The following is a 27,889-nucleotide window of genomic DNA, read 5'->3' on the forward strand; positions in this document are numbered from 1 at the left end:
TATTTATTGAAGAAATTTTGCAAAGGTAGAAAAACAAGATATAATGTGAGAATTCAGTGACGTAATACATCTAAAGCGTTTAGCACAATGCCTGGCACACAGTAGCACTCAATATATATTAGCAGCCACAAAAATGAACACAGTCATTTTCTTACTACTTAGACACAGATTTTCCTATTTTTTAAACAGACTTTTTTTTTTTAAGGTTCACAGCAAAATTGAGTGGAAAGTACAGAGATTTCTCATATAGCCCCTGCCCTCACATACCCATAGCCTCTCTCATTATCAACATCCCCCATGAGAATGGTACATTTGTTACAAAAGATGAATGGACACTGACACATCATTAACCAAAGTCCATAGTTTACACTAGGGTTAACTTTCAGATATTGTACATTCTTTGAGTTTAACAAATGTTTAAAGACACACCCACCATTACAGTCTCTTACATGACAGTTTCACTCCCCTAAAAATCCTCTGTGCTCTTCCTATTCATCCTTGCTTCCCCTCTAACCCTTGGAAATCACTGACATTTTAACTGTCTCTGTAGTTTGGCCTTTTCCAGAATGTCATATAGCAGGAATCATACAGCTTACTGTATAGCATTTTCAGACTGGCTTCTTTCGTTTAGCAATATGCAATTACGTTTCCTCCATGTGTTCTGTGGGAACATAAGTTTCAACTCACTTGGGTAAATATTGAGGAGCATGATTGCTGGATCATATTGTACGAATATGTTTGTAAGAAACCGCCAGAAACTGCCTTCCAAGTGGCTACACCACTTTGCATCTTAGCCAGCAATGAATGAGATTTCCTGTTGTTCCACACACTTACCAGCCTTTGATTTTGTAAGCACTTTAGAAATTTGCCTTTCTAAAAAGCTGTAGTGGTAATCTCATTATTGCTTTAACCTAGCTTCCTAATGATATATTGAATATTTTTTTCATTTGCTTATTTGCCATCCACAGATCTTCTTGGTAAGATGTCCAGATTTTTTTCCCATTCCCTAACTGTTTGTTTGTTTTCTTATAGTTTCTTTTTGTTTTAAGAGTTCTTCTATATTTAGATTAACAATCGCATATCAAATATGTATTTTGCTTGCACTGTTGGTGGGAATGTAAATTGATGCAGCCACTATGGAAGATGGTATGGAGATTCCTTTAAAAACTAGGAATAAAACCACCATATGACTCAGCAGTCCCACTCCTAGGCATATACCCTGAGGAAACAAAAATTGAAAAAGACACATGTATCCCACTGTTCACTGCAGCACTATTTACAATAGCTAGAACACGGAAGCAACCTAGATGTCCATCGACGGATGAATAGATAAAGAAGTTGTGGTACATATACACAATGGGAGATTGTGTATAAAAAGGAACACATTTGAGTCAGTTCTAATGAGTGGATGAACCTAGAGCCTATTATACAGAGTGAAGTAAGTCAGAAAGAGAAAAACAAATATCGTATTCTAACATATATAACATATTCTAACATATATACGGAATCTAGAAAAATGGTACTGAAGAATTTATTTACAGGGCAGCAATGGAGAAACAGACATAGAAAATAAACTTATTTTCTAAGGACATGGGGAGAGGGAAAGAGCGGGTGAGATGTATGGAGAGAGTAACATGGAAACTTACATTACCATATGTAAAATAGATAGTCAATGGGAATTTACTGTATGTCTCAGGAAACTCAAACAGGGGCTCTGTATCAACCTAAAGGGGTGGGATGGGGAGGGAGATGGGAGAGACGTTCAAAAGTAAGGAGATATATGTATACTTATGGCTGATTCATTTTAAGGTTTGATAGAAAGCAACAAAATTCTGTAAAGCAATTATCCTTCAATTAAAAAATAAATTTTTTTAAAGTAAAAAAACAAAAAAAATGTATTTTGTAAATAATTTGTCCAACTCTGTGATGTGTTTTTGCATCTGCTTGGCAGTGTCTTTTGCTGAGCAAACGTTTTTAAATTTAATGAAGTCCAGTACAGATTTATTTCATGGATTGTGTCTCTGGTGTTTGATCTAAAGAGTTTTCATCAGGGAATTCCCTGGTGGTCCAGTGGTTAAGACTTCACTGCCACGGACCCAGCCTCAATGCCTGGTTGAGGAACTAAGATCCCACAAGCCTCATGGTATGGCCAATTAATAAATTAAAAATATTAAAAAAAAATTTAAGTCTTCATCATAGCAGAAGTCATTGAGGTCTTCTATATTATCTGAGAATTTTATAGTTTTGCATTTTACATTTAGGTCTATAACAATTTGTGTTAATTTTTGTGAAGGGTATAAATTCTATATCCAAATGATGATGATGATTTGCATGTGGCTGTCTAGTTGTTCCAGCACCATTTGTTAAAAAGACATTATTTTTTCTCCATTTTATTCCTTTTGCTCCTTGTCAAAAATCAGCTGATATACATATTTATGTAAGTCTTTTTCTAGACTTTTCCTCTGTTCCTTTGATCTATTTGTCTCTTTGTTCACCAATATCACTTTGCCTTGATTACTGTAGCTTTCCAGTAAGTCTTGAAATCAGGTAGTGTCAGCTCTCTGATTTTGTTCTCCTTCAGAATTGTGTTGGCCTTTCTCATTGTTTTGCTGCTTCATACAAACTTTAGAATCAGTTTGCCAATATCCACAAAATAACTTGCTGGCATTTTGACTGGGATTGCATTGAATCTAAAGAGCAAGTTGGGAAAAACTGACAACTTCCATATTTAGTCTTCTTATCCATGTATACAGACTATCTCTCCATTTTTCTACCTTTTTCCTTGATTTCTTCTACCAGTGCTTTATACTTTTTCTCACATAGATTATGGATATATTTATTAAATTTATCCCAAAGTTTTTCTCTCTCTTTTTTTTTAACCTTTGTCCATGTTATAACTGGATTGTTTGTGTGGGGGGGGGCGGTTGTGTGGGTGTGTAATTGTAAGAGTCCTGTCTATATTCTGGATATGAATCTGTTATCAGATATATGCTTTCCAAATATTTTCTCCTATTTTCTGAGTTGTCTTTTTCTTGATAGTGTCCTCACTATCAAGTACAAAAGTTTTAAATTCATCTTGATGAAATCCAGTTTATCTATTTCATTGTTGATGATCATACTTTCTGTGTCAACACTGAACTTTTTTATGGCTACATAGTATTCCTGATAGCTGTACTTTTCTTCTTTTCTTTTGAATTAATTTCATTTTTTTAATTTTTAAAAATTCATTTATTTTAATTGGAGGCTAATTACTTTACAATATTGTATTGTAAGTTTTATTGTATTGTAAATTCAGACTTACAGAAAATTTGCCAGGAAAACACAAAAAGCTCTTATATACACTTTGTCAGACTCTTTGTATAGAAGGACCCAAGAGGAGATACTGCTTTTCATCCATTTGTCATGATTCTTTAATCTCCTTCAATCTGAAATAACAAGTTTGACAGTCTTTGAGATTGTGGGCCAATCATTGTGTAGAAAGTACATCCTTTGTTTTTTTTTTAATTATTGTTTATTTGGCTGCTTCAGGTCTTAGTTGTGGCACCTGAGATCTTCTGTCTTTCTTGTAGTGTGCAGGACCCAGGCAAGAGATAGATGGGCTCCAGGTTAGACATTTGCAACTGGCCTCCTGCTTGCATTTCATGGGGCATGAAGAAGTGGGCTTCTGCCGGAACTTACAACTATTAGCATTTCTGAGACAAGAGATAGGTGGACTCCTAGGATAGTCAGCCTCCTGTTTGCCCTCGGAAATAGAAGTAGCAACAAAAACAGGGTAAATAGCCAGTCTTTGTCTCTTGTAAACACCTTAAGGTAATAGTCATGGCAATAGTCAAGTTAACAGTCATGGCAATGATAAGGAAGGGCAAAATCTTGTTTAAGTAAAGGATTAAGGGATCTCTGTTCCCCCCCACTACCCATCCCCCACCCCCCGTTTTGGGACAAGGGAGACACTATGAATGCACAGAAAGGCTTCTTGTGGGTCAAAGGTCAAGGGGAAATGCCAGGTCACAATGAGTCTTTCTCCTCTCAGAAGCCTTCACTTGGAGATCCATCTTGGCTTAAGGGTGCCTGTACATCCACGTAGGGTAGGTCAGGTGTGGAAGAAGAATCCAGATAACTGGCCTGAAGGAAGACAAAACCCTGAAGAACTGAACTATATAAATGACTTAAGCACCTCCTCACTGCATTCCTCCTCACTCAGGGGATGCCCACACCCTTACTCTCTGGATGTGCATCTCTGCCTTGTTTCTGTCTCATCTAAACAAACCATTTCCCTGTTTGCTCTCCCTCTTGTGCTTTGTCTCTAATAATACACTTCATACCTACATTTGCAGTTTCTGCCTCCATGACAAATGCATTTTTCACTGGGGGAAAAGATCCAGGGAAAAATAGCTCCTAGCTCTCTAGCCCTTGCTGGTCTGATGGCTGGGATTCCTGGTTCTCATCCAGGCTACCCAGGTTAAATTCCTGGACAGGGAATTAAGATCTTGCTTCATGCCACCATTCAGTGCTGCTTCACTGAGATCAAGACCTTTAGTTGCAGCAGGTGGGATCTAGTTCCCTGGCCATGGCTCGAACCCAGGCCCCCTGTACTGAGAGCATGAAGTCTTAGCCACTGCACCACCAGGGAAGTTTCCCTCCTTTGGGTTTGATGCTTTCTCATGATTATACCAGAGAAGGCAATGGCACCCCACTCCAGTACTCTTGCCTGGAAAATCCCATGGACTGCAGCCCACCAGGCCTGGTGGGCTGCAGTCCATGGGGTCGCGAAGAGTCGTACACGACTGAGCGACTTCACTTTCACTTTTCACTTTCATGCATTGGAGAAGGAAATGGCAACCCACTCCAGTGTTCTTGCCTGGAGAATCCCAGGGACGGGGGAGCCTGGTGGGCTGCCGTCTATGGGGTCGCACAGAGTCGGACACGACTGAATTGACTTAGCAGCAGCAGCAGCAGCAGCATGATTACACTGAGAATATAAGATGTAGACCAGAACATCACAAAAGTGGTGCTGTGTTCTTATTGTAGCCTATGTGTAGCATGTGATGTTGACTTGTCATATTCATGTTTTTCTACTTCTATCATTTCTTTGGAGTTACTCAGTTGGCATTCTACTGCAAGGAAGAATTTTTCTTCTCTTCACTTAAGTATTTAGAAACATACATGTGCACTCACAGACTCCCAGTTTAATGGGTCATAATCTGTTACTGAGGTTTCCCAGATAGCACAGTGGTAAAGAACTCACCTTCCAATGCAGGAGATGTAGTAAGAGACACGGGTTCAATCCCTGGATCACAAAGATCCCTGGAGGAGGAAATGGCAATCCACTCCAGTATTCTTGCCTGGAAAATTCCACGGACAGAGGAGCCTGGTGGGCTACAGTCCATGGGGTTGCAAAGAGTTGGACACGACTAAAAGTCTGAGCACACAGCACACACAGCACAATCTGTTACTATTGTTATTTATTTTGATACTTACCCCCCCCCTCCCAGATTTGGCCAGTTAGGAGCCTCTTTAGGCTGGCTTCTGTGTTCATTGGCACATCCTTATCACTGAGTGTTTTCTTACTCTATGATACAGCATCTAGGCACAACTTATTCTTTGTTACTTGTGACCCTGGAAGGATTGCTAGTTTTCCATAGATACATGCGTCTGGTTTTTTCAGAAAGGACTTTTGACTCTTTGCTTCTGCACTAGGGGAGGCTATGTGAAAGTGAAAGTGAAAGTGGTTCAGTCCTGTCTGACTCTCTGTGACCCTATCACCTATACAGTCCATGGAATTCTCCAGGCCAGAACATTGGAGTGGGTAGCCTTTCCCTTTCTCCAGGGGATCTTCCCAACCCAGGGATCGAACCCAGGTCTCTCGCATTGCAGGTGGATTCTTTACCAGCTGAGCCACAAGGGAAGCCCCAGGAGAGACTATAGAGGTTTGGAAATTTGAAGATTACTCATCACCACAAGTAAAAACAAGAACAATAATATTAAATACATTTTTAAGTGGTTACTAAGTATCCATGCTTATTCTCTGCTATTTGTATTTATATACTAATGGGATCCTCATAATACACTGTAAGATAGGTACGATTATTATTTTAAAGGTGAAGAAACCAAAGCACACATAGATTGCCTAGCCCTGGTAAGTTGAGCCAGAGTGAAACCCGAGTAGCCTGGTTCAAGACCTTGTGGTCTTTTGTGTGTAGGAAAATGTAGCCACTTTCAGGGGCCAAGGAGGCTGAGTCAGGCCTTCCTCAGGGCTCCTGGAGCTCTTTTTCACGTGTTCCTGCGTGATGCCTGTCACATGACTTTGCTTGCAAATGATCTGATGGATGGCCCCAAGCAACTTATCCTGCTACCTGACATGGAGGATGCTCTCAATAAATGTTTGATTGTTGACGAGGAATTTAGGCTAACTGAATATGACTTTCCTGAGGTCAAAGTGATGGTTGTGTGACACTGTCTAAAATTCCAGTCTTCTCAGTCTCCATCAAGGGACTGTTCTTTCTCCTACATCAAGCTGGCTCATCTGGAGCCACATTTATCACTTAAAAAGTACTTTGCACTTTTTCTCTACATCAAGCTCTTCCTCATAGATAATAGATGAGTTGGAACACTGTACGAAAATAATGCACATTCCTTTACATAGTAGTCCATGTTTTACAGTGGCAAAAATAAAAAGGGGCTGGATTTTAAATTAAAATAAACTGGAGCAGGACAAATTCTGAGAGGACATGAAGAAGGACTTACAAGATTTGGACTTGTCTTCAGTGATCTGGGGGTGGGTTTAAGGAACCAGTACTTCGTTCTAGATTGGAGGCTGTTAAAAATCAGGGACACTTTTTGGCTTGAGTATATGCATAAATCTTATCTACAAAACAGGAGGAATGAAGCCAGGCTATCTTTGGCATCATTGGTAAAGAAGCAGCCACCACTCACAGTAGCCAGGATAAGGGAATGTGATCATTTGGGGAGTCTGAACAATGTTCACATTCTTGTCTCGTTCACATGTGAGTGCAGAAGGTCTTGCCTTTATCTAGATTCCTCATAGTCCTAGGATATTTTGTGATGCTGTATATTCAGCAGGAGAAGACTGAAGCCAAGCTGATCACGCCTGGCAGAGCATAGCTATCAGTGCTGCTTCTCCTTTCTCACTAGTGAGATAAGGTACCTGTGGTAGAGATTCCTCGCTCACCTTGGCAACCTCACATAGTAACCAGCCCATCAACAATCACCAATAGTAAGCAATAATATCCCATACCTAAGAATATGCACCATCTTTTCCGTAAGTGGAAAATCAGCAAAAGTAATATGAGTACTTTCAAAGGGCTTCTGAAAGAAAAATAAAATGAGTGAAATGCCCCCAAGACAACTGGAGGAAAACAGAAGATGGGGCTGGATGATGGGCATTGAAAAACAGGAATATTGTGTGAGTACTGGAGAGGCGTGGGAAGGCATAGACAGGATGGAACTTGGGCTGGACTTCAGAAATGAATTGAATTTGGGGAGGAAAATAAGAAAGAGGTGGACCTTTCAAGTGGGGAGAACCACACTGCCGATGGAGAGGTCAGCCTGGGCCCTGTTAACACCACGGTCAGCTGTGGCTTTGTCAATTGTGGTCTCAAGATAACACTGCAGCAGACAAAATCAACTGCCTAAGCACATCAATGTCATCAAGAATTCTCACAAAGAGAACCTGGCTTATCTTAAACAAAAATCTTGAAAAAACGAAATCTCAGCCAAGACAGAGACCCCATTCTTGGAATCCTTAGATAAGGACTGGTCCTTAGAAACCAAGAGGCTTGAAAGATGGTGAATTGTATCAAGCAGGCTGAAGTTCTATACAACGTTCCTCCACTTAGTGTTTGGACCGATTCTAGAGACCAGGATGGGGCTAATTTCAGGCAAGGGTGAAGTGCCCAGGTATGAGAAGTGAAGGACTGGAAACCCTGGAGCTTAACCCAGGTCTCAAGTTTGAATCTCACCTCCTGTTTTTACTAGCTGGATATCCTTGAGTAAATAAATCACTTTACTCCTCTCCATGCCAGTTTTCTCATCTGTCAAGTTGAGATCTTGATACTCATACCCTACATCACTGTGAAAATTAAATACCATAAGACTTATGAAGCATTTGACCCAATGTCTGGCCTCAGTCCATTTTAGCCGTCATCTTTGTTATCATCATCTGTTTCATCTTCGGCATCATCATCATCAAAAAGAAGAGGATGCGCTAAGGTGGCGGTAATCAGATGATGACCCCCAGGCCAAATCCAGGCCCCACATGTTTTTGCCAATCAAGGTGTATTGTAACACAGCCACACGCCTTCATTCATGTATTAATATTTTCTATGACTGCTTTCTTCACAATAGCAGTTGCAGTTGCAATTGAGACCTCAAGGTCCATAAAGCTGGAAATACTTGCTATCTGGCCCTTTCCAGAAGAGGTTTGCTGAGTTCTGCTCTAATGCAAGGGAAGTCCAGTGACCATGCCTATGGCACGTGCTATGAGGACTTCATGTGAACCAAGCACAGGAGAAACAAAGAAAGTATGAAGACAAGGTTGACCAGGTAAATTGAGGCACACATGTTTGCAAAAGAATAGTCTTTTACAATGAAGAATATGAAAAAAAGGACTTTCCTGGCTGTCCAGTGGTTAGGACTCTGTGCTTCCAAAACAAGGGTGTGGGTTTGATCCCTGGTCAGGGAACTAAGATCCCACATGCTGAGGAGCACTGCCAAAAGATAAAAAATAAATAAATACTTAAAAAAAAAGAATGTGAAAATTATGCCTTATTTCAACCATCTTAGCTCCGTGGAAATAACTCTGTCTCTCTGGAACCAGATACACAATTTAGGGGACTCAGCATAAAATGAAAATACAGGGTCCCTGGGTCAAAAAAGTATTCAGAATAGGAAAATGACAGCAGAGCACTAAGCCAAGCGTAGGGCCCTTTTGCACAGATTGTTTGGTTCTGTCTCATACACATACACACACACCCCCTACACTAACAGGAGTATTCTATAACTGAACAGCAATCTAAAGGCTGTCAATTGCAAACTGAGACTTGGGTGTTCTGTCTCTTTCCCTGCCAGAGCATTTTCTCCTATAAATGATTTCTTTATAGCCACAATCTCCTCCTCTTTCATTTTGATGCAGCAGTAAAAGCAGTTTCCCTCCATCTCACGCTCCCTCTTCATTCTAGCATAACACATTCGTCTTATCGTTCAGATGGCAGAGGAAATCTGCCGGTCTCTGATTTCTCTTTTTCCATTCGTTACAGCATGCCATGCCCAAAATAGTCTAGTCTGCCTTCACCGTGGCCCCATGATCACCACGCCAGGATGAAAGCCACCGTTGCCCGTGTTGGCTCTTCCTGGGCTTTGGAGTGTCTAGAGTGTGTAAAATTGTACAGATAAAAGTCTTGGGGAGAATGACACGCATGGGAGCAGTCACAGGGCAGCTAAGTTGATCTCTCTTTCCTTCCTAGAAACCAGAATGTACAAGGGGCTGCGGTAGGGGGATGGTCTATGAAACAAAACTCATGGAGTATCTGGTTTGCCCAAAGTGGGGGGGAAATCACAAAAAGATAAAGATGGATGGGTTGTGTTTTGTTTTGAATGCTCTTTTGATAGTCCCGTGGGTGGAAAATGTGTCTATAAATAAGTCTTTTGCAGTTCTTTGTGTGGAAAACATTTGTTGATAGATAGATAAATATGATACTAGACACCTTCCAAAGGTTATTGCATTTTTTTTAAGTCTGCAAATAAAAGCCAGAGGTCTTGGGGTATCAAGAGTATAAACGTACAGATCCCAATAGGCCGATTCCAGGTGTGAACACAGATCCAATTTCCCTAGTGAGACAGGCCCCCACTACAGGGGTCTGGACAACTGAGCGCCCTCGAGATACCTGGGACTCATCGGTGTGGGTGGATTTTCCAAAGAAGGAGCACCCATCTATCAGGTTCATCCAAATTTGCCAGGCATGAGTCAGATTCCTCCAGGGTTTGACAAAGTGACAGATTACTCTGATAAATTAATTTGTGTTAAGGTGCTAATGGCTGATAACAGGCTCTCTGGTTACTCTCAGATAATATCTATACTCACACGGGGCCAGGTTCTTCGGAGTCTGGCGGCCACAGTGCGTCCTGTCCCTCCGCCAGCCTGCTTCTCCCCGCTCCTGGCGCATGCTCTCTGCTTCCAGTCTTCTGTGCTATGCACTGGCAGTTTCCTCTGCCTGAGTGCCTTAACATGACACTCTCAAATTCTTCCATCAAAGATCACCTGAAAATAATAGCAACAAATGCTGCTTACTATCATTCTAACTATTCTCAAAGAGCTGTTCTGGGACCAGGGGCATTGGCCTCCCCCAGGAAATGGTGAGAAAGGCACCTCCTCATTCCTATCCCCAATCTATTGACTTGGAAACTGGGAGTGGGACCCAGAAACTGTGTTTTCACAACACTTTCAGGGGTTTCTGATGCCAGCCAAATCTCAAGACCACTGTTCTTATTACCTACATCTGCTCATTGCATTTTCACAACTCTCTGAGTTAGTTCTGAGACAGTCTCCATTTGACAGATGAGGAAACTGAGGCACAGGAAGTTTAAGCAATTGAACCAAGGTCCAAAACTGGTAAACGGTTTAGAGCTGGGCTTTGAGTCCAGTCCATGGGGTCACAAAGTATTGGACACAACTTAGCCACTCAACAAGAACAACAGCAGTCTGGCCCTAAAATGTGGATGCTCTATGACTCAGCTGTGTTACCTTCTGAATCAATGTTTCTGCAAAGCCTTCTGTGATTCCAGTCTCCAAATCCCACAACATCAACAGCTCCCATATCACTTTCTTCCTTTATGTTGCTTATTTTTCCTTGTCCTTATGTACCTGGTACCCAATACCTACATTACATTAGCAAACTTTGGTATATGATGAAAGAATGAGTATTAATAATTAAATGGATTGATCAGCGAAACAATAAATGTCTTAACTCAAAAGTCACTTGACTAGAATTTTCCAGAGAAATTTTTAAAAAAGTTTTCATATAGAAAAATAACAAGATCCTACTGTACAGCACAGGGAACTATATTTAATAGTCAGTAAGAAACCATAATGGAAAAGAATATGAAAAATAATATGTATAGCTGAATCACTTTGCCATGCACCAAAAAATAACACAATACTGTAAATCAACCATATTTCAATAACAAATTTTTCAGAATTCTATCCCTCACCTACTGAACCAGAGTCACAGAGGGGGCCTGGGGATCTGTATTTTAAAGTGAAAGTGAAGTCACTCAGTCGTGTCCTACTCTTTGCGACCTCGTGGACTGTAGCCCACCATACTCCTCTGTCCTTGGGATTTTCCAGGCAAGAGTACTGGAGTGAGTTGCCATTTCCTTCTCCAGAGGATCTTCCCAACCCAGGGATCAAACTCAAGTCTCCTGCATTGCAAGCAAGATGTTTTACCATCTGAGCCACCGGGGAAGTCCTGTATTTTGAAAAGTGAACCCAAAAACAAGAACCCTGATTTAAGTAAAAGTTGTTCCAACAAATCGATTCCAGGCACATTGACATGCTAAGTCACTTCAGTCGTTTCCGACTCTGTGTGACCCCATAGACGGCAGCCCACCAGGTTCCCCGGTCCCTGGGATTCTCCAGGCAAGAACACTGGAGTGGGTTGCCATTTCCTTCTCCAATGCATGAAAGTGAAAAGTGAAAGTGAAGTCGCTCAGTCGTGTCCAACCCTTAGCGACCCCATGGATTGCAGCCTTCCAGGCTCCTCCGTCCATGGGAGTTTCCAAGCAAGAGTGCTGGAGTGGGGTGCCATTGCCTTCTCCGCCAGGCACACTGAATCCCTGTCTTAACTGGCATTGATGACTGTGGATTGTTTTCTAAGACTAGGGGGAGGGTGTAAATGGGGAAAGGGGGCCCTTTGGCCCTTAAATCCCATCTCAGGGACTAGCTAACCCTTCCTAAAAGAAATCTGGAACGTGCCTCAGATTTTAGACACATTGTGTGACAATCCTTGAATAAGATCAATATAAGAAACACCTGGATTTGGTATCAGCAAGCTGTTCATGGGAAGTTTTTTTTACCCTCAGAACAAGCAGCCCTTAGCGTATATATACATATGGGTCATCTTCCAAAAATGTATTTGTAAGTTGAGTTGTTTGGAACTCAGAAAACACTTTCCCACAGAAGTAATATTAGAAAAGAGGGTTCCATTCCTCTGCCAAAACACAAAACCTTGATTTAGAACACTCTGTCTCTGAAATAGCAGTTCAGATGCTCCATGTGGACATCCATAGGAAATGGGACTGGGACCCACCCAACCTGGAACTGGGAATTATGGGAACACAGTGACTGCTGGGTGAGACTGGGCTGTGACAGCCTCAGAGACATGCCCTGGTTATCCTCCACCTCTACACACACACACACACGCACACCACACACACATAAGTATATGCACACGCACACACAAACACACACGTGCACACATATAAATACATACATACATATACATATATGCACATACATAAATACACTTGCACACATATGCACACATACATGCACACACATAAATACACTTACATGCACACACAACAAATTTACGTACACACACATACACAAATGTACACACACATAAATACACACACATGCACACACATGATCTGGAAGCTTCTGATCATAGGGTAGAAAGACAAGGTTATCACTGAAGGAAGACTACACAGGAGCTAATAAAATCTCTGCTCCCTTCACCTGTTCAGTCAGGAACTGCCCCAGACCTTTGCTCAGTGTTTCCCAAACCAGGACAATCAGGAGTGCTGGTGCCCTTCTCTCTGATATTCTTTTACCTGGACTTGGAAATACTACCACATAATCTGTCGTTTCAACTTCAGGGCGACTGCAACCACCTTCTCTAATACACCTACAAAAATATGTCTAGGATGAATGCAGAATGAGGGCCATGAACAAAATTGCTTCTAAAAAGTGGAAAAGAGAAATTTTTACTTTTTCCTTGTTGTTGTTCAGTTGCTCAGTCATGCCTGACTCTTTGCGACCTCACAGACTGTAGCACACCAGGCTTCCCTATCCTTCACCACCTCCTAGAGTTTGCTCAGACTCAGGTCCATTGAGTAGAAGGTGCCATCCAACCATCTTATCCTCTCTCACCGCCTTCTCCTCCTGCCCTCAATCTTTCCCAGCATCAGGGTCTTTTCCAGTGAGTTGGCTCTTTGCATCAGATGGCCAAAGTATTGGAGCTTCAGTTTCAGCTTTCCTTGGCCATTCATTAATTAGCTGTGTGACATAAGACCAGGTTCTCTCAGCTTCAGCTTCCCCATGTAAAAAATGTTAGGGAAGGAGAGTTCCTTATAAAATCATTAAGTTCTTTCTAGATCTAATATCCTAGAGTTCCATAAAAATTATTGCCTCTACTTCCTTGTGAAAAGGTTTGCCAGGGTGCCAACTGTTCTACCTTTTCCACACTTGGCAGTGAAATACTGAAAACTCAACTAATCCCAGGCTCAAAGATGCACCAACAAGAACCAAGGCTGATAAATTACAGTTTCATTTCATCATTATTACATTTATCTCGTTGAATTCTTACTTGCCAACTGTCACACTTCATTTGGGGAATAGCTCATCGAGTTTAAGAGATTTATCAGCACATAGCAATGATCAAAGTGGTAAAATAACAATAATTAATAGTAGTAGTATTCATAATTATTGTTAATCAGAATTTTGATTTAGGATTGGTGACACCTGGTATAATATGATACAGGTACTCCCTTCCACCTGTTAGGACAGTGTGTCCCTGTGATATGCTAGGGGTGCATCTGGACTTGGCTTTAAGAACCTCAAGAAGATCTAATTAGCTTCCACTGTCATATATCTTTAATGAGATTCAGTTCTCTGATCAGGATAATAATAGAAACTTTCACTTCCACTGCCTCAGAAAAAAAAAGTAAAACCGAAACAAACAAAATGAAAGTAAAAATTATCCCAGATAATACACAACAAAAATTCCCCAAGCCTCAACATCTTCTTAGCCAGCTGTATAAAAATGCTGAGGAATTGTTTGGGGTAGAGAGAAAAAGGAAGTCGGGTTCTTGAACCTCCTTTTTTCCTGGTCTCAGAAACATCATTTAAAAAATAATAAGGACTTCCCTGGTGGCCCAGGGGTTAAAAATCCACCTGCCAATGCAGGGGACTCGGGTTCGATCCCTGGTCTGGGAAGACCCCACATACCACAGAGCAACGAAGCCCATGCACCACAACTACGAAAGCCCGCATGCCTAGTACCCGTGTACTGAATGAGAAGCCCACGCGCCACAACTACTGAAGCCCGCATGCCTAGTACCCGTGTACTGAATGAGAAGCCCACGCGCCACAACTAGAGGAAGGCCACGTGCAGCAGTGAAAACCCAGTGCAGCCAAATAAAATAATAAAATAAAATGAAAAATAATAGCTATCTAGACCTCCTACAGTGGAGGTGATGGATAGATTCAAGGCATTAGATCTGGAAGAACTATGGACAGAGGTTCATAACATTGTACAGAAGGCGGTGACCAAAACCATCTCAAAGGAAAAGAAATGCAAGAAGTCAAAGTGGTTGTCTGAGGAGGCTTTACAAATAGCTGAGGAAAGAAGAAAAGAGAAAGGCAAAGGGGAAAGGGAAAGATACACCCAACTGAATGCAGAGTTCCAGAGAATAGCATGGAGAGATGAAGAAAGCCTTCTTAAGTGGACAATGCAAAGAAATAGAGGAAAACAATAGAATGAGAAAGACTAGTGATACATTTAAGAAAATTGGGGATACCAAGGGAACATTTCATGCAAAGATGGAGGCAATAAAGATCAGAAACAGCAAGGACATAACAAAAACAGAAGATATTAAGAAGAGGTGTTAAAAATATACAGAAGAACTGTACAAAAAAAGGTCTTAATGATCCAGATAACCAGGATTGTGTGGTCACTTACCTAGAGCTAGACATCCTGGAGTGTGAAGTCAAGTGGGCCTTAGGAAGCATCAACCACGAACAAAGCTAGTAGAGGTGGTAGAATTCCAGCTGAGCTATTTAAAATCCTAAAATGCTATTCATTGGAAGGACCGATGCTGAAGCTGGAGCTCCAACACTTCAGCCACCTGATACAAGGAGCCAACTCATCGGAAAAGATCCTGATGCTGGGAAAGATTGAGGGAAGGAGGAGAAGGCGGTGACAGAGGATGAGATGGTTGGATGGCATAATCAACTCAGTGGACATGAGTCTGAGCAAACTCCAGGAGATAGTGCAGGACAGAGGAGCCTGTCATGCTGCAGTCCATGGAGTCACAAAGAGTCAAACACAACTTAGTGACTGAACAACAAGACCTCCTCCTGTGTCAGACAGTATTCTAAATGTTTCATATGCATTATTTATTTCAACCCTCAAAACAAACCCTAGTATAGTATGTATTATTTCCACGTTGTTTGATAAACATTTCTATTTTCATTTATAGACAAAAAAAAATCAAGAGTGGATGGGAAAATAACCCCAGTAAAGAGATGGGATTGCGAGGATTGAATATCATCCATCCCAGTTGTTCAAACAGCCCATACCTAACAGTCTGATATCTGAATCCTTGTTCTCCCACATCCTGTGACTTTGAGGAAGTTACTTAGTTTCCTTACATATAACATGGAGCTAATAACAGTGCTCACCCTTCAGACTTGTTATATGTTTCCAACCAGAGCCTACACGTAACCATCTTAGAAAAGCACCTGCCAGATGGTAATTCAATGACAGTATTTTCCCCCAGTCCAGCAGCTCCCTGTGTTCCTAACCCCCACCCCCGAAGCCTGCCTACATCTGAGCAGGCTTCTATGCAGCGAAAGCAGAACGCTGAGAACGACTCATTCTTACTCTCTAATAATAGACTTGATTCTCCAAGTGCCCTCCTCGGACCAGCAACAACAGCATCACTTGGAAGCTGGCTAGAAATGCAGTCTCAGCACCATCCCCAGATCTCCTGAGTCAGATTGTGCGTTTTGACACGATCCCTAGGTGATGTGTGTGCACAATGAATTTGAGAAGCACTGTTCTCAGGCACACACTGTAGCAGTTCTCACTGGTTCTCTGATGGTGCATGCCTGGAGGCTCCTAGCTCTCAAATTTCAGAGGAAAGGCAGAACCTCCAATGCACATGATAAGCCAGGCTGCCAGGCCTGACTCTGCCTTGCCCATTTTTTTTGCTCTGATTAGTTCAGAATATCTTTCATCTTACAATCCACCTGCTGCTACTGCTGCTGCTAAGTCACTTCAGTCGTGTCCGACTCTGTGCAACCCCATAGACGGCAGCCCACCAGGCTCCCCCGTCCCTGGGATTCTCCAGGCAAGAACCCTGGAGTGGGTTGCCATTTCCTTCTCCAATGCATGAAAGTGAAAAGTGAAAGTGAAGTCGCTCAGTCGTATCCGACTCTTAGCAACCCCATGGACTGCAGCCTACCAGGCTCCTCCATCCATGGGATTTTCCAGGCAAGAGTACTGGAGTGGGGTGCCACTGCCTTCTCCTACAATCCACCTGGTGAACTATTATTCAAGACTTAACTCAGGCATCATGGAAACTGTTCCTCCTGTTCCAAGAAGGAATTCATCACTTCCACCTTGGTTTCCCCAAGGAAGATCAGACCAATGCTCTTCCATATTCTGGACTGGAATCCATGGTAAGAAACATCTTATAGACATGCCTGAGTGTACACACACATCTGTATGCTACTGAAATGTAAGTTTCAATACTTTTACTTACCCTGTACAATGGACTCAGATATTTTCAACATTACTCTATTCTATTTTCAGGCTACATGGATCATAACTGACCATTTGTAAAACACTGTGCATAACTATCCCTTTCAGAGGAACTACAACATTAGATTGATGACTTAGTTTTATATTTATCATCTCTTGTAGATAGAGAGGATGTGGCCCCATATCTGACACATAGAAGGAGTCAGCATTGTTTGTTGAATGAATAATGAATGGGTGGGTGGATACTGCTATGATCTGTTTTCACAGACTGTCGCTACTCCATTCCTTAACTCTTTGGTCCCTCTGCCATCATTAAAAGAAAATAATATGAGGGCCTGTTTATGCAGTAATTCAGCAACCTCTAATCATCAGTCGAATTCTGTATAATGAATCTCTACATTCCCAAAAGGAATTTTCAACTGAAAAGCAGTACTGTAGATGATTGTGTTGACTAATCAGAGAAAAGAGAAAATTCTTAGTTTGAAGAAGAGTAGTTTTGTTTTGCATATTTGGGGCTTTGGATGGGGGAGGGTTCGTGGTTGATATTTTATTAGTCTCCTATTGTAAATTACATAGGGATTTCCCTATAACTCAGATAGTAAAGAATCTGCCTGTAATGCAGGAGACCGGGTTCAATCCTTGGGTCAGGAAGATCCCCTGGAAAAGGAAATGGCAACCCACTCCAGGATTCTTGCCTGGACAATTCCATGAACAGAGGAGCCTGGCAGGCTATATAGTCCATGGGGTCGCAAAGAGTCGGACACAACCAAGCAACTAACACATTGTAAATGACACGGAGCTTATGTCGATGTAGCTGAGACATATTTAGAACATCCCGTGTCAGGAGGTGCCAGCCTGCCATTTGAGCCTCTCTCTGAACTCTGCCAGTTCACCTCCATTCTCTCTTTCAACACCTCTGTTCCTCCAGCATGAGAGCCTTGGGCAGAGGTTTATGATGGGGAAAGATGATGATCAACCGCATTCATTTATCACTTATATCCCTGCTTGGACCTGACACTCTAGGACATGTGACAGGAAGGGGGCTGGACACTAGGAGTCAGGACCTTGAGTTCTGTTTCCCCAAATCACATGGCCCTGCCAGGAAGGCTGACCTTCCTTCATTCATAAGAGGAGAATGGAAGACTCAAAGACCCAGAAACTAAGTCTGGAAGGAATAGCAACTTTTTCAGTCTTTTTTCACTACAACAAAATAATAAAACAAGCCACTTAATAATCTTTTCACATTTTGACAGCTTATTCTCAAATATTGCATTTGTATTTGACATGTGAGAGTCTGTCTGGATTTTAATCGTGGCTTCTAGTAACTAAGTGATATGCATGACCCCTGCCTCAGTTCCCTACCTATAAAATGGAGATAATAAGAGTACCTACCTCACAGAGTTTTGGGTGAGGAAAAAAAATGATAGTACATATAAACCGCTCAGAATTGTGCAGGTCACAGAGTAAGAACTTAGTATATGCCAGCTACTTTTAAGATTATTATCACACATAGAAACCATATATACACATATGATTCCTTTCCCACATTTAGACATTTAAAGTATTGAAAGATCTTCAAAATAAAATGCTAAGTGCCATGTGATATCCTGAATTGGATCCTGGAACAGAAAGGGACGTTAGCGAAAAGACGGGGGACTTCTGAATAAAGTCTGCAGTCTAATTAATCTAGTGCTAAAGGTAAGTTTTACTTTTGACAAATGTGCAAAGATTATGCAAAATGTTAACACGAAGAAAACTCAGTGAGGAGCGTGAGGAATGCTCCGTTCCATCTTTGTAACTTTTTGGTAAATCTAAAATTATTCCAAGATGAAAAGGTTCTTTTTAAAAAGGCCACACAGTTATCGTGTATGCTATAGCTGTGAAGTTAAGCTAGGCACCATGGAAAATCTGGAGACCAGGAAAGTAGGACTTTGTTTTCAAAGAGCTTGCAGTTTCTAAGAACAGGACAGCAATGAATTTATTATAAATTGGTCAGGAAGTCACACATGTCTTAATAGAAGTGGAAGCCAACTCTTATCAGCCTAATATGAAGGGTCAGCTTTGCAAAGACCTTGTTCTCTGTGGTTCAGCGTACCGGTACATTAATTAACACAACTCTGTCATCCCTGCTTCCCCTAGTGGGTACCCTGCCTGGCTGCTGTTTCAGTGATGGAACTCCCTCCATGTCAGAGGTGATACCTGATGTCTGAATAATTCAGAGGTAAACTTTATTACTTTATTAAATAGGCTGTGGAATGCAAGAGAAAAAGCGTGGAGCTTATAATTGAGCAAAACTGAGATCAATCCTAGTTTCTCCCCAACGTGGGCAAGTTCACCGAACCTCATTTTCCACCGTAACAAGGAGGAAAGAACATTGGACTTGCTGACTGTTATAACAACCACATGATCAAATGAGATGATGTCACAGGGACCCCTGGGGTTCAATAGGCTGGTTTTTTCCTTATTGTTAACATCAGTAATTATGCTTTAGGTTTGTGCCCTGGCAACCACACTCAAGTACTCATCCATTTGTCAGGCACTCAGTTCACTCATTCCAGACCCTGCTTTGGAGAGTCAGGACTGTTTGTCAAATGGAGAGGCTGGCAGACCCTCACTGGGGGAACCAGCATAGATGAGGGGTTAATTGCATAGGCTTTTAGAGCCAACTGGCCTGGATTTAAACCTTGGCCTGTCTACTTACCAGCTTGCTGCCCGTGTGCCAGTGGAAAATCAACTTAACCTCTCAGTGCTTCTTTTTCCCTATGTGTAAACTGTGAGCAATGGTACCTACCCTGCAGAAGGACAGGGTTCACGGGTTTGATCCCTGGGTCAGAAAGATCCCCTGGAGAAGGGAATGGTAATCCACTCCAGTATTCTTGCCTGGGAAACCCCTTGGACAGAGAAGCATAGTGGACTCCAGTCCATGGGATCGCAAGAGTGGGACACGACTTACCGCCTGAACCACCACCACCCCGGAGGTATGTTATGAGGAATTCCCCCACATCAAGTCTCCAGAGCAGTGCTTGGCACATAGCTGGCATTCAGTAAAAAACAGTTATCACTATTAGCTATTATTATTCAACAGCCACTTCTTCTTTGTCCTAAGGTCCAACACCCCATTTTCTTCAGATACGGGGGTGCAAGGTGCTCAGAGAGGGAGGCTGTTTCCTCCAGCCCCAGGGAATGAAGCATCATTAGTACAATCGGTCTCTTCTCTAATTCTAGTCAGGTGTAGGTATGTGCCTGGAGTCTGGCCAGGGGCACCTAAAGGAAAATCTGCTGGTACCTTCTGGGGAATTCTTTCTCTCTCCTGGGTTGAATGCTGCCTGTGAGGATGTGATGGCAGCTGTCGCATGGCCATGAAAGGAGCTGAGAAAACCACAGAGAGGCTGCCTCAGAACCCAGACGTCACTGAGCTGCTGCACCATCTACGATTTTTAGCTTTTTTTTCCATTAAAAAATGCTTATAGTTGACCTATGACAATATTATATGTTCCAGTTGTACAAGATAATGATTCATAATTTTTAAGGGATGCACTCTATTTATAGTTACTATAAAACATTGGCTATAGCCCCCATTCTATACAATATATTCTTGTAGCTTATTTTACACTTAATAGTATGTACCTATTAATCTCCTTCCCGTTTATTGCCCCTCCCCCTTCTTTCTCCCTCCTGGTACCCATTAGTTTTGAACCACCTACCTTGGGACATCTTGTTATATGAAATAGTAAATGCCCTGATTGTTTAATCAGTTTCAGTCAGGGTTTCATTGATATTTTACTTGCAGCCAAAAGCAACTTACCAAATATTGGAGGTCACAAAAGTGGGAGGCAGGATCATTATTCCCAGTGTTATGAATGAGGAACTAAGTTTTGAGGAGGTTAAAATCACTTTCTACAGGGTTATACAGCTAGTAGAGAGCAGAGAATGAGCAGGGATAAAAATAACTATATATATATTTATAGTATATATTATATGTATAATAATATATATATTTAACTCTATTTTTTGGCCACACTTCACAGCATGCAGGATCTTCATTTCCTGACCAAGGAGTGAACCCTTCACTGGAAGCAGAGTCTTAGCCACTGCACTGCCAGGGAAGTCCCCAAAATAAAATATAGTCTTATCTTTGCCATTGAAATTTTTCTTGGTTTATTAACTTATTTCAAAAATATTCATGAAGTCTACAAACACCTTCCTAGACCCCATAAACTTTTCTGTCTGGAGGACTTGAGCAGACCTTCCAGTGGGACAGAGCAGAGTAAGCACATGTCCCAAGGTATAATGTATGTATTTCTAGGCCTTGTTCAGGGAAAGATCTGCTACTGGTAACAGAGAGAGCAGTCTCTAGGAGGACAAAATATTTTCAAAAAGTCTGAGTTGAAAAGTCTATTTCCCACATATTTGAAAAATCACAGAGTCCACTACCTGTTTAGTAACCAATTATTAAAGTTAATACTAGTCTGACAAGATACTTGGTTTGATGCCAGTATTTCTTTGGCATATAAAAAAGCAGGATCAGAGAGGAAAGAACCAGAGTTACCCAGTGTAAACCCTTGTCTTCATTCTTCCTCCTTGTATCTCTACCATTAAAAATGACTTGCATTCTCCAGCAGGCTTATGGATTTTCATCTTATTCATTTACTCACTCTTTTATTTATTCATTTATTCAAGGAATATTTTAAAGCAGTCACTCTTTCCTCATCAAGTTGGGGAGAACAGTTAATGTAAGCAAACCAAGTATAATCATATCACAACAGCTGTGCTTTCCTGAGGTGTTTTACAGGCATTACGATTAATGTTCTAAACTATTTTTCAGGCGAAACATCATCTTTTTCCTCAAATGATGAGGAAACCAAGTTTTAGAGAGAGGTCAAAGCAATTTTCTACAGGGCCATGCAGGTACACAAATGCAGATTGGGAGTTTGAATCTGAGTCACTTAAACTCTGAGGACTGAACTTGCTCCCATCTGGAAAGCAGTACATACAGCAAAGAGATAGGGTTTAGGGCTCAATTCTTGTTGACAGAGCTGAGACCAGAGTAAGTTGTGTAGAGGATAGGAAAGAAATGAGCTGAGAGGAGAAAGGGTGCATGACAGGACAACGCACCAGGAGAGGTTAACTTAGGCAATCACCAGTAATTGTCGGTTGTTATATAGAGAGGATGAGCCCCCCCTCTCTTTCCTAAGACATCAAGAGAAGTAAGAAAGAATGATATATGCCAGAAAGGCCAAGCTACTAGCATCTCCAAGACCCAAGAGCCTCCAAAGACATGAATCCTTTGCCCCGTATAAATTAACTGCCAGTATCTAATAAGATTTCTCATAAAATTCTGCATGTACAGTGCTTCTTGAAAAAAATCAGATTATTTGGTTCTGTTTTTTTTGGAGTCCTCACTTACAGAAAATAATAGGTCACCCTTGCTGCATGATGGCTGCCATCATTCAGTGACAAGAGACCCCTCCATGCCCTACTGTTTCACTCTCAGATTGCTTCACACATTTACAACCCCTGCTCAGGTCCTGTTAGCGTTTTAGTTTGCTATGCTTAATAATCACCAAAGTATTCATTTCAGATTTCTCTGGATAGTGAGATTGTTGCTGATTTTTTTTTTAATCAGCAAGTTACCTGACTGCATTTTCTAAATTTCTTCCAATTATTGTGTATGGCTTTAATAATAAAAGAAAATGTGAATGTTATTTTTATAACTATCAATTCCACAGATATTGAAGAAGGAACTGCGGCTTGGCAGGAATCCCTGTGAAAAGATACAGGGGTTTTACTGAAGTCAGGCTTGATATGAGCCAAAATCATGCCACGGCAGCTAGTAAACTAAACAAATCCTAACCCATCATTGGGCACCATGGCCTCATGGAGAATAAGCCGTGGTTTATTGGAGAAAATAGTAAACTAGAGGGAGTTTGCTGCTGCACAATCAAGACAGAAGGAGTCTAGCAGTCAAGTCAGATGGAAAACAGGATAAAATGGACATTCTTAGCCTGGGCTTCTTTAGAAAAACTGAAGAGACATGTGATAGCAAAGGTCAGTATTAAGAAAGATGACATGTGGTCAACACAGTGCCTACTGATCCCACATTGTTGCAAGAGGCAGAGAAAGCACTAGTGAGAGATAGAAAAGGGATTCCCTTTTTTTTTTTTGAAGAGGGATTCTAAAATATGAATTTATGCAACGGCTCTCTATTTTATTATGAATTGGAAATCTCTGTCTCATGAGAAATCTTCAGGTAGAGATCACACAGCAGCCAATTTTAGGTGGCTTCTTGGTCCATATGACCTCAACGTGCCCTTCAGATCCAGGCGTCCTCACTTGGTCTCAGTTCAGGACTATTTCCAACCATCCAAGTGCAGACCACTAGGGATGATGACAAAAAGAGCTGCTATCAGCTAACCTTCAGGAAAATGGGAAGCAAGACTGCCAATGGCTAATCTGCCTGAGTTTCTCCAAAACAATCTCCCTTTGTGTTGCAGAACATAGAGAATTTTCCAGAAATTGAAATAAACACAAGGCTCATGCACCATATCTGTGTCGGAACATGGAAATATTCTCAACATATCTGAAGGGCTCAGATAGCTCACACTCGGTTAAATCAGAGGTTTGAGAGTCAGTATGGCCAGAAAGACAATGATCCACAGGTTTAGACAGCACTGGGCATTTCCTTCAAAGTTCAGAATTCTGATTTCATTTCCTTAAACCCTAGAGCCTTAGATTTTTCAGGTACTGGGACTTGTTGCCAAGTTGTCTGTGCTCACTGGAGCATGAATCTCAAAGGTTTCCCAAAGGATAATCAGTGTATCTCCTTTTTATGGAAGGGAGTGGATCATACCTGAGAGGTCCTTGATAACACTTCTTGTAGTCCAAGTAATTTTTTTGGTGAGGCACTGAATGAATAAAATTAGTGCCAGGTGGTGAGACCAGTGGGTACTATAGGGAGGGTTTGCCACAGGAAAAAAACACAAGAAGCTACAGATTCAAGGTGTCTGAAAGCCAGCTGCAAAGAGAGAGTGGCCAGTCAAGTTTGCAGGGGAACAATGTCTTATCTACATGTGCTTACCTAGAGGTCTCTGACCACACACACTCATAAATATGAAAGGTGGGTAGAGGATATAACCCTTCAGATCATGTAGAGCTGGGTTCAGAAACCTGACACAGCAAATCTTCTCCATCCATTCCTGCCCTTCTTGTCCTGGCTCTGTGCCCTGGCTGCCTCCTATACTAGCTGGTTGCTGGTTCCCAATGGGAGGTACTGGAAGAAGATCAGAGTGGAGAAGAGATAGTCAAAGATCTCATTTCCGTTCCATGCTCCCTCTCCACTTTGCACTTCTGGCAGTGGTCATGTCCCTCTGTCCCCCTGCCCACTGTCATTTGCCTCTCTTCTTGGGATCTAGCCCTTGCCCTTCAGACTTCAAAGTGGTCCTGCCTTGCCTGGGTTCCCAGCACCTCAACAGCTTTTGCTCTTTCCCTTAATACTGTCTGCATCTCTACAAATTATCTCATCATTAGTCTCTAACTACCTGAGATAGATTCTGTTTCCTGCCGGGGTCCAGCCCCGGCTGATCCAGGGTATTCAAAGCGGGGACAGCGTCGGTGAGGATCAGGATACAATAGCTTCAATTAGATATTAATTAAAGATGTAAAGAGTAACATAATAAGGATAGCTCAGTAGGAAAATTCAGTGGAGAAAAGAGGCTGAGTAGCTTGGTTTACGCTGGAGACCAATAAAACTTCAAGACAAGAAGCTTGCACCACTTACGTAGGCCGCAGGCATCCTTCCATTCTCCTGAAGGAGAGGAGACACTGAGGCCTCCCCGGCTGGATCTTAGAAGCCCAGGCGTAATTAGTAAGCATGGTGGGTTCCGTGCTCCAGATGGAGACTCAGCCAGAGTGAGAGAGAGAGCGACATGGGGAGACCAGTATTTCGAGAAACTGATCCCAATTCTTTATTTTCCATGGTCTACTTTATACACTGAGATGTTATGCAAAAGTCACGCGAGGTCAGCAGTCCTGACTTTTATTAAAGTCAGGTGCTTCATACAAATGTATACAGAGGTCTTAGGGGTGTTACATCATCTTCTGGCCAGGGGGGCCTGCTGACAATTTATGACCCTCTCCTTGTGACAGTGGTCAGTCAACCAGAACACTTTTTTTCTCCAAGGGTGATTATTCTTAAAACAGACGCCACCCAAATAAAGTTACATTCCTATAGGGTGAGGGTGCAGTGGGTTTTAGTTAAGGAAAGAATTTACTTAGCCTAAGGTCTAACGTGATTAATATCAAAGGTTAATACTTATTTCTTCTATATATTCATTAATGTGTGTAAGGTCAGGGGATATGGAGACTTAGCAACAAACATTGGCTCAACAAATTAAAAACCCTTCACCAATACAATTTCTAATCAATCTTTTAACTACTCAAAGAAATCTGTGTTTAGACAGTTTAGAACATCTCCTGCCTCTCACAGTTGGGAGGCTCTGAACAATCACATGTGGCCGGAAAAACCTATTCAGGCAGGCTAGAGGATTTCCAAAGGAGTTTGTAGGTTAAACACTGTCACACCCAGGAATTATTAACTGGAGCTGTAAGCTAACTCTTTTTTCAGAGAGGTGGTGGGGGACAGCCCCCCGTAAAGTCAGAGGTGTAGGTGAAAGCACAAAGCAGAAAGTAGGCAGACTCTGGTTTTGGGGGTAGATGCTCGAGAATTTCCAGGGGGACTCCTGAGGCTCGATCCTGCCTTTGCGTATGCCGAGCCTCCTTCCTCATGACCATTATAATGGGCAGAGTTCCTCACGCTGGCTCCCGGCAGTGATAGAATTCCAGTTGAGCTATTCCAGATCCTGAAAGATGATGCTGTGGAAAGTGCTGCACTCAATATGCAATATGCAATATGCACTCAGTATGCAATATGCCAGCTCCCGGCAGTTTCCTGCTAGCACAACTTCTCCCTGGCTATATGATCTTAATTATTGTGTGTGTGTGTTAGTTGCTCAGTCATGTGCAACTCCTCCAACTTCATGGACTGTAGCCTGCTAGGCTCCTCTGTCCATGGGATTCTCCAGGCAAGGATACTGGAGTGGGTAGTCATTCCCATCTCCAGGGAGTCTTCCTTTTCCAGGGATTGAAGCCAAATCTCCTGCATTGCAGCAGATTCTTTACCACCTGAGCCACTAGGGAAGGCCAATAATTTTGAGTCTCAGCTATCTCTTTTGTGAAACCAAGATCAAACTTGTTATGATCATTTGTTGCCTAAGTCTCTGTCCTGTCTCTTATTGTGAAGGACCCTAAATTTGCACAGAAGAATTCACTTTTTTCACAGTGAACCTTGAGCAGGTAACTGAGAATGTGTCTAAGACCTGGTCAACAAGAGGATCAAACCCCTTTGGCAGCAATGATTGGATCTGTGATGACCACATGACCCAGCCAAGGCCAATGAGATACTGTCAAAGATTTGGGCAGAAGGTTCTTTTCCCTGCTGGACTGGGAACTGTAAAGATGTAAAAATGGAGCTTCTGGAGGTCACAATGTAGGGAGAATCTGCTAGAGAGTAGCCAACAAAGAAAGCAGGACCACGAAATGGAGAGAGACTAGATGTCAAAAAGCTTGTTTGGACCCCTGGATACAGCCATGCCTACATCCCACAAACTCTAGACTTTTTACCAATTAAACCAATGAATTACTTCCTTTTGTTTTAAGCATTTGGAATTTAATATTGTGTCACTTGCCACAATGGGTTTGAACTGGTATAAACATACATGTTTTGTAGACTGTAGTAAAAATTAGAAATATAAAGTACCCACTTCAATGGTAGCTGTGCTCATTATCACTCTTTCAAAGGCACAGAGACTGCATCTTCTAGAAGAAACGACTGTACCACGGACATTTTGAGTTAACAAATAAAGATCTTGGAAACCTTTTAGATTTGTAGGGCAAGTGTTGAATAGTGTTCTCTAAGGTATCAAGAAAAATCACTCTCAATTTGGAGTCTCAGGTCTGGACTAGTCAAGTATAATCAGGTCTGAGAGCCCACAGCCACCAGACCAAGATGCTGTAGGCAAGGTTAATATGCTCAGTTGAGGAATGGACACAGGTACTCGTCAGCCTCTAGAATGTCTGGGTAAGAGTGCTGAGGACAGCAGTGTTTGCAGCAGCATCTTGACAGTGTCATTGACAGTCATGGACAGTGTGAGAAAGGCCCCACCAGTGCTTCAGAACTTAAGTCTCTCCTCTTTTCCAGTTCATCAGATCATTCCATCCAGCCTCTCTCTTCTGCTCTCCTAATTCACTTCCAAGGTGCTTTGATAACAGCATTGTTGCAGCCTGTTTTATGTTTCCAACAGGAATGGGAGCCTGAAAGGGGCAGAACAGCATGGTGTTCTTTCTATCATTTTTTACTCATTTTTATCATTTCATTCAAAAGGCATTTATTTATTAACCATCACCTCCCAAGGACTACCAGAGAGAATGGAGCTACAAAGGTATAAAGAATCAGAGGCCCTATGTTCATTACCTAGTGGGGACAGCCAAAGTACAAGGGTGAGTTTCAATTGCATGACAAGGGCTTTGCCATCAGAAACAATTTTCAGAATCAGAGTGATCTGAATTAGGGGCCAGTTCTGTTTCTAAAAGATTAAACTCTTGGTGTTATCCAGATACTCAAGTGGAGCTGTTCCCAAGGCAGCCAGACACTAGAGATCAGCATGCCAGGCCTCCCTGTCCATCACCGACTCCTGGAGTTTACTCAAACTCATGTCCATTGAGTCAGTGATGCCATCCAACCATCTCATCCTCTGTTGTCCCCTTCTCCACCCGCCTTCAATCTTTCCCAGCATCAGGGTCTTTTCAAACGAGTCAGCTCTTTGCATCAGGTGGCCAAAGTATGCCTAGGAAGATCATAAATACAATACGTGGATGCACCTAGAAACTGTCGTATAGAATGAAACCAGAAAGAGAAAAACATACAATGCATATACGTAGAATCTAGAAAAATGGTGTAGATGACCTTATTTGCAAAACAGAAATACAGACACAGATGTACAGAACAAACATGTGAACCCAGAGGGGAAGGAAGGGATGGGATGGATTGG

At 42.0% G+C, this 27,889-nt stretch overlaps 1 protein-coding gene across 4 annotated transcripts in view; it reads right to left on the reverse strand.

The window, feature by feature from the left end:
- Window positions 1-10,099: 10,099 nt before the first annotated feature.
- Window positions 10,100-27,889, reverse strand: part of CYP39A1 (cytochrome P450 family 39 subfamily A member 1) — a 135,578-nt gene continuing 117,788 nt past the window's right edge. For 3 of the 4 annotated variants that reach the window (XM_086371987.1, XM_086371980.1, XM_086371984.1), the window contains one exon: window positions 24,725-27,152. In XM_086371987.1, the coding sequence (XP_086228113.1) occupies window positions 27,018-27,152 (135 nt within the window). In that variant the 3' untranslated portion in view covers window positions 24,725-27,017. Of the gene's footprint in view, window positions 10,277-24,724; window positions 27,153-27,889 lie in introns of those variants that run through there. The other variant, XM_086371983.1, reaches the window with a different exon arrangement.

This window comes from Bos grunniens, chromosome 23, assembly GCF_055505025.1.
Source record: "Bos grunniens cultivar Pamir isolate PY7600 chromosome 23, Bosgru_T2T1.0, whole genome shotgun sequence".
Classification (NCBI taxonomy): Eukaryota; Metazoa; Chordata; class Mammalia; order Artiodactyla; family Bovidae; genus Bos; species Bos grunniens.